A 9,602-nucleotide genomic window follows, 5' to 3' on the forward strand; every position below is an offset into this window, starting at 1 on the left:
CGTAATACCATTTAGTTTTACGTAGTTGTTATAGATTAAAATCATTTGCAAAACTCATAAAGGTCTATCTCGGTTATTAAGGGCAGTTCATTTTGGTGAGTTGCACTATGTTTATGGAGATAACATTTTGTATTTAATTAAAAATCAGTGATGTCTATAACAATGAAAAAACTAAACACATACTCTAACTATGTCACTTGATGTTTTACAACTGAAATGACAAAACTTCTATGCTAGAAGCATTAATAATTCATTGATGATCAATTAAACCAACCACGAACTTTTGAATATCAATGATTCAAACATAGTTGAATTTTTTTTATCAACTTAAGAATAATTGTATACAAATGATCCTAATGAGATCCCCGTGCATCGCACGGACTTTCTAACTATTTAACGATTATTCCAGATTTTGTTTAAACCCTGTGGATCAAAATTTTCGAATTTGACCAAAAAAAACAAATCGGGTCGGAGTTTGACGTGTCTACCGAAACACAATCAAATCTGAAAACAAACTCCACTCCAAAAACAACTATAAATCCTCCTCAGAACACTACATATCCTCCTCCATAACGGCAATACCAAAATATCTCCCTTTTTCACCCTTTAAAGTAGCAACTACGGAGTAGCAAACAGCATCAAATATAAGAGAATCAAAACTATCTCTGAGTGATCTGAAAAATGGCGTCACCAGCCGCCATTGTAGAGGGCGGTGAGGTCGCCGGACAACAACAACAACAACAACAACAAAGAGGTGGTTTTGGACAATCTATAGGAGGTGTAATAAGGATGATGGTGTTTTGGTATTTTATATCAAAGTTCTTATTTTCTCCTAAAAAGACTTCCGACCCTTCTCTTCTTATGTCCAATCTCTTCCAAAAGTCTGAACCTTTGGTATCTTTCTCCCTTTTATTCTTTCTTTTGCTATTCAATTTCATCTGGGTTTATGTTATTTCATTCACTTTTAGATTTAGCTGTTTCTTGTTAATTTGTTACTTGATCGAGTTGATAGGGTTTTTACTTGGTTTTCTATTTCAATTTGATAGTTTTTATTGAGGTTTGAATGATATCAGAATATGGGCTACTGGTTTTTTATTGGTTTGCTGTTAAATTGATCAGCTGGGTTGACTTTTTTTTTTTTTTTTTTTTTTTTTTTTTTTTTTTTTTTTCTTGTTTATGCACTCGATGCAATTTTCATCTTGGGTAATTTGGAAACCGCCTCTATCTGTTGCTACCACAAGGTAAGGCTGCGTACATCCTACCCCATACCCCGCAATTTGTGGGAGACATTGAGCACTGGGGTAATGTTGTTGTTTATGCATTGAGGTTTAGTGATATTTATATTATATTGGGTTGATGCTAAAATCTGTCTGTTTGATGAGTTTGACGTGGTTCATTGTGTTGAAAAATATATTCTGGCTTAGTTGAACTTCATCTACAGTAATGCTTCAACTTACGAAACCAAGTGTGTGGTTTACTACTTTACTAGGGGTTTTAACGTCAGGCAGCTGATGATTTTTTTCTTCGATAAAGAGACGCTTTTATTCTTAAATCCTAATCAATAAACATGTGTAGTTTTTACATTAGAAAAGTCTTGTTGGTAGTCTTAAGTTTGGAGTTTGGACTGTTGTTCATGTGAAGGATTCTCTCAGTATTTGTGGCTTAGGTCATCTCGCTACGTTTGAGCGGTAGCTATGGGTTAGTGACAGTTGGATCTAATCTATACCTAAAATTGCCCTTACGGGAAGTCACTTGGATTTGTCATATCACTGCTTAATTGTGCGGTTCTTCTTAATTTTCTCTAGCTGGTAGTTACCTATGAGCTAGTGGACCTTTACATCTCTTATATTTAAATTCATATATGCATGATATTCAGTGAATCTGGATTTGAACCCTGAATTTTTATTTAGCTTATTTGAATTTGCTATATTTTCCGTAGGATATGTGGCTGTACCTCTCTGAGCATGATAAGTTCAATGACTTCGGGAATGAGAAGGCACTCATATGGCATGAGACTAACATACCTTATGCAGTCTGGAAACCGGAGAGTACCAGAGCACTATCCTTGAAGTATCAGCCATCGGAGGTGACCTTCTATCCTTCATAATTTTAGTTGATACTCAATCTAGCCAAAAATTGAAACATGCATTGTTGAAATTGAAATGTGCTTGATGCCCTTACAGTAACATTTTTACTTGTCATTTTCATAGCACAACATATGTTCCCTAATGTTTATGGTCTTGACTTAATGACTCATTATTTTTTTCTTCAGGCTTTAAAAAATAATGGGTCCCTCTATGCTCATGTATTCTTTGCTCGGTCAGGTTTCTCACCAGATCCTAATGATCCCGAGTATGAACCATTGGCTGCATTCGGTAGAAGCATTCGTAAGCTTTCATACCTCCTTAAAATCTTCTGAATTTTATCATTTGATGGGTATAATCACCCTTGGTAGTTTAAAAAATTCTGGTCATCAACAAGGTTCTAATTTCGACTTTTTCTAATGCAGCTGTTGTAAAATTCTTACCCAAGTCTAAAGCTGACAAAAAGAGATCCCTGCTTGGAGATGAGAAAAGCTCTTCCGAAGAAAAAAAGGTGTTGTAAAATGTTACATGACCATCATGTTCAGTACATTCTTTATCATGTTCATTAAATGCTATCTTTCATAAATCAACCTTTCAGGTCTACTGACTAATACAGCCTGTATAACGTGTAAATAAATGTACACGAACCATCAATTGAACAATAAATGTTACCAAGTGATGTGATTGGAGCTATCTTTTTGTGGCTCCATTACCTTGATGGACTAATTATCTTCCTAGTCTATATTTTCACTATCCCTGCTTGAGCTGTTTGTTTTGACTACCCGAAATACATTTTATCGGTGTGAACAATATAACGAAAGTAGGGTAAAGTATCAACAATGATTTTCTCGAATATGCATTGTATGATATCTGAGCATACAATTTCAGCATACAGTATTGCTGGAGTGTGTGACACAAAATCTCAGGTTTTGGGAGTTTTTTATGGTTATAAAAGAAATTGGAATTGCCTCAAAATGTCAGTTACTGTGGCACACTAACTGTTTTTTTTGGCCCTACTCCTTACTTGCCAAATACTGTCATGAATAATGATAATGAAAACTTGATGAAGTTTTCTTGTGATATGTTTGCAGGTGACTGAAGATTCACAAGGCGAGCTTAAAGATGAAGGCCCCGTTGAATGGATTTCTTACTGGAAACCTAATGTGACAATTAATCTGGTCGATGATTTCACTAGGTAAGTTGATTCTATCGATATCTAACCCCATATCTTTCATATCTTATTTTAGTTTTAGTCTTTTTGACCAATATTATTTCAAAGTATGCAATATTTAAAAACTTTACACAAATGATACTCCCTCCATTTCACTCAATAGCCCCTCAAAAAGGTCTAATAATACTTATTGAGTGATTGGAAGGACAATATACTTGGGGTGAAGGAAGTACATGCTGCTATCCCTTGGTCTTTTGGCAATGAAATTCTCCCTTCGCCGGGCACTTTGCCTCCTCCTGTTTGACTTGTATGGGAGTCTGCCTTGTCTTAGGGCTGTCTATAGTTCTCTGTTTGTTAGTAATTGTCTAATTGATACATTTTGGCCACTCTTTTCCCCTTTGACAGGTATTCCAGTAGTGCTGTTCCTCCAAATGTTGCTCCTTGTATCCTTTATATTAATTTTTATTTAGCTCCATCTTGACTTTGATTATTTTAACTGATTTATGATTTCTCATGGCATGGGAGCTCAGATTAGCAAGCATGGTCTATTTATTACTATGCTGAAAGAAGCTAATAAAGACATCTGACACTGGCTTTTCAAAATAAAGGTCAAAGAGGGATATGTAGTGATTTGGACTTGTGATACTGAACTTTGTGGTAAAGGATTTTTTGTGTCATTCAAAATCCAACCTCCACTGATAGGTATTCTGGTACCGCTGTTCAGTGTGTTCACTGCAATCTTGACCCTTTCTATCTGTATATTATATATACGAATGATTTTGTTAGAGTCAAGTACATTTCGTTATTAGAGTCATCTTAAGTCTTAACAAAAGTGGCTTGTCCAAAGTCCTTTTCTGTTGCTCCTCCCCGTTAAACCATTTGTGTGATCCTAAGAGCCTAAATATGTGTATTTTGGTTAGTTTAGCTCGTAAGTTTTTTTTAGTAGTGAGTCATGACATGGGTTCGAAACCCATCAACATCAAAAAGTGCACTTGTGGCTCCCTTTACACAAAAAAAAGGAGCTCATAGTTATGATTTGAGTTGCTCTCAAGAGTTGTATTCTTGTAGGAGGTTCATAATTCGACTTCTGACTTATTGTTAATTATATGATTTGAAGTGATTCTTACATGGCACACAGAATGGTGGTATGCCAATGGGGAAGTGATCCTTTATTTATGCACTTGCACTTGCATGAGTCATGTGGTGTCTGTGTGTTTAGCTGTTAGATACTTGGATGTATGTACCTCAAATTCATTATACAGGTGAATAGGCGTGGGAAAAGCTTTTACAATTTATTTGGTGATAACCCCAAATCATTTTGGGATTAAGGCTCTGATGTTGTTGTTGTATTGCATTGTACTGCATACACTTTGAGCTTCTTTAACATAGTGACACAGATCTGAATGTAGAGCCCAAAACAGGAGATTATTTCCCAATCATATACTTCAATGAATTTTGGTTACTAAAAGATAAGTTGATACCAATCAATGAGACCGTGACTGAGCTACCATTGAACTTGGAGGTGGGCCCTATAAGCATGACCAAGTGGCAACTTTTCCTGCAGATTGAGCAGTCATTCCAGATGCAGCGCAGTTATGGAAGTATGATTGAAAGCGAGGGTGATGAGATTAAGGTTTGTTTTTTTTAATTTTCTGACTGCATTTTGCTCCCCTTTTATATTCTTGTAATAAATCTGGACAAGTTCTAGTATAAAGAGGTCTTTTTGTATTAGGCATTTAACAAACAACCACCATATAGAAAAAAGAAATTAAAATGAGAAAACCCAATCGCTTCCTTCTTCCCTACATCCCTCCTCTGTTCAGACCTCCTCCCCTGTTTCTTCTGTGTCAAGTTCTCTTGGTCCATTGCTCCTCCTATGTACTTTCCAGTGGTCCGGCCAACATCACAGCCACCTGCTGACCATCACTTAATGCTGACGCCACCGCCACACTAGATCATATTTTGGCAAGTGGTTGATTGAGGGCTCATGAGACAGTGCAGTCGTCACGTAGAACAATCGTCATTTGAAGCATTCAGCGATCGGTGATTAATGAAAAAAAAGAAAAAGAAAATAGAAATAAAGAAGGAAGCACGATAAATAGTCAATATACAAATAAAAGTAAGAAACTCTTAAAAAAGTAGAGAACTTTTACTTGATGTATGCAATGATTATCATTTTTCTGTGCTAGAATTGTGTCCTAGGCATAGATTAATGCGCTGACAGTTATTTCATCTGACAATTTGACAGAGGGTATTCTTGGAAGGAAATCCTTACCTTCTTGGAATCACTATGGTTGTCTCCATGCTTCATTCTGTGTTTGACTTTTTGGCCTTTAAGAATGGTAAGTAAAGGTTGGTCTCTACACTATTCGTCCCACATGGTATCCAGGGCTTGCAAACTGATGTCTCTGTTCTCTTTTATTTTGTTCGGATTTTGGTACATAAGATATTCAATTCTGGAACAAGAACAAGTCCATGGAAGGGCTATCCGCAAAGAGTGTTGTCGTCAGCTTTATCTCTCAGCTGATTGTTTTCTTGTATTTACTGGATAATGAAACCTCATGGATGATTCTTATGAGTTCCGGTGTTGGTTGTTGCATTGAGTTTTGGAAGATAGGAAAGGCAATGCACATAGAGGTATGATTTCTGGTTTATCATTTTTAGCCTTTATTCTTATCTCTTGTATAGTTCTTCTCATTAGTATTCATGAAACTTGGGCTGTCATGATTACTTCCTTCTACTCGTGCAAGGGTATCATTTTAAGCATAAAAGTCGGTTTTGCAAGTTAGAGGAATCTCCTCCTTTCTTGTTTACTTAAAATTCCTGATTCAACCTAGAATTTTGACCATTTAATGTTACAAATGAAAAGTCGGAAACATCTTTATGCTGTATTAATGTCTTTGAACCATAAAGGACAAAGAGCGAAGGCTTATTTTAGAGGCATTAGTCAGCTTGAGTTCATAATTTGTCGTTTTGCCTAGTTCGTAAATAGTTCAACCCAGGGTTACCTAATTCGCTAACATAGGGTGCGTATTGCGAATTAATACGCGCGTATCAATTCGCAATACGTTTTTGAATTAATTCGCACTAATTCTCGAATTATATATAAAAACTAGCGAATTCTAAAAGTTTAATTCATGTATTAATTCGCACTAATTCGCGAATTATATATAAAAATTAGCGAATTTTACAAGTTCAATTTGTGTATTAAAAACTAAAAATTCAATATAATATGATCAACTTCAAAGATCATCAAAGGGAAAGGAGAAGATATATCAGTAGACTAGCAACTTAATCTTATTTTGGTGTTTTGTCTGGTTTCGTCACTTTGTGTTTACTTAAGAAACCAAAAAAATATGATCAGTAGACTTATTTTGGTGGTTCCGTCACTTTGTAATGCTGAATTGTTGATCTTTATGCAATGAACCTTTTGTTTTTTTGTTATTATCATCATGTAAATGAAGCGTATTAGTAATTATGAATTCACGAATTGCTTTTTTTTGTAATACTTTGCGTATTCAATTCCCTATTTTGAGCGAATTGCGAATTCGAATTATGTGTATTATGAATTCAACAACCCTGATTCAACCTTGCTACAAGTATTAGGCACACTTGTTTTGTCATTTGTCTGTCTTGTTCGGTATATTTCTGTTACCATTTTAACATTTTCTAGTTCTAAAGTTTGTTTCCATATGAGAAAGAAGGAACCATGTTATTTGACCCCATATCATTTTTGTCATGTTTTTATTGGTGCTGTTCGTATTTCAGAGTTATTTTAAGAAAAAAACTGGTGTATTTTCGTGACTATCCTTCTCATATGTTTTTCACCAAAGTCTTGGGGACAATTGTCAGAAATCATTTTCTCATGTTCTTTTGGGTGCCGTATAACTGATTGTTTTTCACTTACGCTCATTCTGAACATCCTTGTTTCAGGTGGATAGATCTGGTAAGATACCGAAGCTAAGATTCAAAGATCGCGATTCTTATAAGATGAACAAGACCAAGGAGTATGATGACATGGCGATGAAGTATCTGTCTTATGTCTTGTTCTTCCTTGTTTGCTGTTCATCTATTTACTCTCTGAAGTATGAGCGCCACAAGAGTTGGTACTCATGGATTCTTTCTTCAATGACACAGTGTGTCTATATGTTTGGTACGCATTCTTTCTTTAGTTCAGTATTTAACCCCGTGTGTGTTAAGTATTGCTCATTTAGCGGGTTTTTAACGTCTAAAACCAGGGAGAACTGAAGACATTAGCAAGAGTTTCACATATATTGTCCATTTGACCAGTGAAAATGAGTCATACAAATGATTCTTATACAGATTTGTCCAGTCTTGTAATTTGAGTATCTTTAATGTTCTATAATTTGAGCTGTGGAAAAACTTACTCAACCCTTATTGAACCTAACCCAAAAAGGACCATGAGAAGTAGACTTGAATCTAAATTGACTCAAATTGAAACTATCCGGGCCAAAAATAACCAAAAATGGTGATACAGATCTTAATAGCCATGACCTGGGATGGCCTGATTGACCCAGCTCGCAATCCTTGACCAAAATACCACAATCAGAATTGAAACATACCTGAAATGACCCGGTAAGACCTGAATGGTTAGGTGCCCAGGCCTATCTATGAATAAGTGTTCCACTCTCAAGTTTTCTGACTTCCAAAAAGAAGTGTGTACACATTTAATCTTTTTTATTTCTATTTGGCTGTTTTCTTTGCTGGCAAAGCATATGACTTGTTTGATTTATGTGTAAAGTCACCTTAATGAACTTGCTTGGTTGTATGTCTTTCATGTATCACATTTAAGATCTAAATTTGACTCCGTGATTATACTTGTAGGCTTTATAATGATGTGTCCTCAATTGTTCATAAACTACAAGCTGAAGTCTGTGGCTCATCTACCGTGGAGGCAAATGACATACAAGTTCCTGAACACAATTATTGATGATCTCTTTGCTTTCGTAATAAAGATGCCTTGGCTTCACCGACTTTCAGTTTTCCGTGATGGTAACAACACATCTTTAACTTCTTCCTTGTGCTACCTGTACTTGGCTAACTAATGAATCCTTGTTAAAAAAAACCGCTTTCTGTTAGAAAAAATAGTTGACCGAGTTTAAATGGGTTGCTTCTAGAAACCGCACCTTGTGTTCTCTGATAATTTGCTGTAGTATATTTCCTATAGTGAAATAATCAGGTTCACGAATCATGTGAAATTTGCTTAAAACTTCCCATTTCACCAGTATTCACTCTGTCTTGCTCATTTGTTCAAGTTTTTTTTTAGTCTCATGACGCTCGACCTACAGATTTTTTTACGTAGTTATTTCTGCCCATCTCGAACAACTGTTTGTGTTTCTTTTTGAAGCAAGCATTTTGTGTTACAAATATTGTTGCGCCCTCATTTCTGGGTTCTACCCATGCTAGTGAAAGACCATAATAATTACCCTTACTTTACAGTATACAGAATGACTCGAAAGCTACTGAAACAAATAGATGAGAGTAATGAGACACGGGGAGCATAGTTGGTTTTGCGTTAGCTATCAATTAAGCCACTTTTGAATGGAATTGTCATTTATTTGACCTTTTGTTTCTATTGTCCCTTTAATTTTGCAGATCTCATATTCCTGATATACATATACCAAAGATGGATATATCCTGTGGACAAAAAGCGGGTGAATGAATTCGGTTTTGGTGGGGAGGATGAGCCTCAACCTACAGAAGCCATAGATGAAGCTAAGGAAGGCGACAAGAAAACAAACTAATGACTGTTTTTACGTCGAGGCCAATTGTATTGCGTCGTCTTCCTCTTAACTGTAGAGTGGCAGGTAGCTTGGATCAGTCATCACTTGGGAGTGCTGTTTTGCTTCATTTTTGTCTTTATATTCATATTCTTTATCCAGCTAGAAATAGCTAGCGAATAGAACGCTTTCTTCCTGTAAAGATCTCAGTATTGTATTACGAATAACTGATATAAATGTTTTCTAATCTCTTAACACGAATTTTGGGATCCATCCATAAGAGCAGTTTTACTGTCGACAGTTTTTGAACTCTTTTAATGTTCCTTCTCCCCTTTGCCTCCTATGTTGTACATTTACATACTCTTAGATGATAGGGCTTGTTATGTATGGAAGGGTGAAAAGTATGATCCTCCTTGTATATATGCATGATGTTGACGGATTTGGTCCAAGTGTTTTTATTCTCACAGTGTTGCTTCCTATCTCTTCTTTCTAATATTATTCAGCTATTCATGTACTTTTAGAACAATATAAATTAACATTCTAAGGTGGTGTTTGGTTGCCCCATTAAAAGTGGCTGGATTGGAAAAACGAAGGTTGTTTGTTTGC

At 35.8% G+C, this 9,602-nt stretch overlaps 1 protein-coding gene across 1 annotated transcript; it reads left to right on the forward strand.

The window, feature by feature from the left end:
• The first annotated feature begins 510 nt into the window (after window positions 1–510).
• LOC141642815 (uncharacterized) lies at window positions 511–9,276 on the forward strand. Its single transcript, XM_074451758.1, has 12 exons — window positions 511–894; window positions 1,940–2,086; window positions 2,273–2,387; window positions 2,510–2,595; window positions 3,176–3,279; window positions 3,661–3,698; window positions 4,653–4,888; window positions 5,504–5,597; window positions 5,702–5,892; window positions 7,189–7,408; window positions 8,101–8,268; window positions 8,872–9,276. The coding sequence occupies exons 1-12, from the start codon at window positions 682–684 to the stop codon at window positions 9,018–9,020; spliced, it is 1,761 nt and encodes a 586-aa protein (XP_074307859.1). The 5' UTR covers window positions 511–681; the 3' UTR covers window positions 9,021–9,276.
• Window positions 9,277–9,602: the final 326 nt, after the last annotated feature.

The sequence above is a fragment of the Silene latifolia genome, chromosome 2, assembly GCF_048544455.1.
Source record: "Silene latifolia isolate original U9 population chromosome 2, ASM4854445v1, whole genome shotgun sequence".
NCBI classification, from domain to species: Eukaryota; Viridiplantae; Streptophyta; class Magnoliopsida; order Caryophyllales; family Caryophyllaceae; genus Silene; species Silene latifolia.

What these genes read in the sequence shown, in the direction of transcription:
- LOC141642815 (XM_074451758.1), top strand. Translation starts at nt 682, where the DNA reads ATGGCGTCACCAGCCGCCATTGTAGAGGGCGGTGAGGTCGCCGGACAA. An exon ending in GCTCTTCCGAAGAAAAAAAG is followed by an intron (nt 2,596 to 3,175) that starts GTGTTGTAAAAT and finishes ATATGTTTGCAG; the next exon opens with GTGACTGAAGATTCACAAGG. An exon ending in CTTTTTGGCCTTTAAGAATG is followed by an intron (nt 5,598 to 5,701) that starts GTAAGTAAAGGT and finishes TTGGTACATAAG; the next exon opens with ATATTCAATTCTGGAACAAG.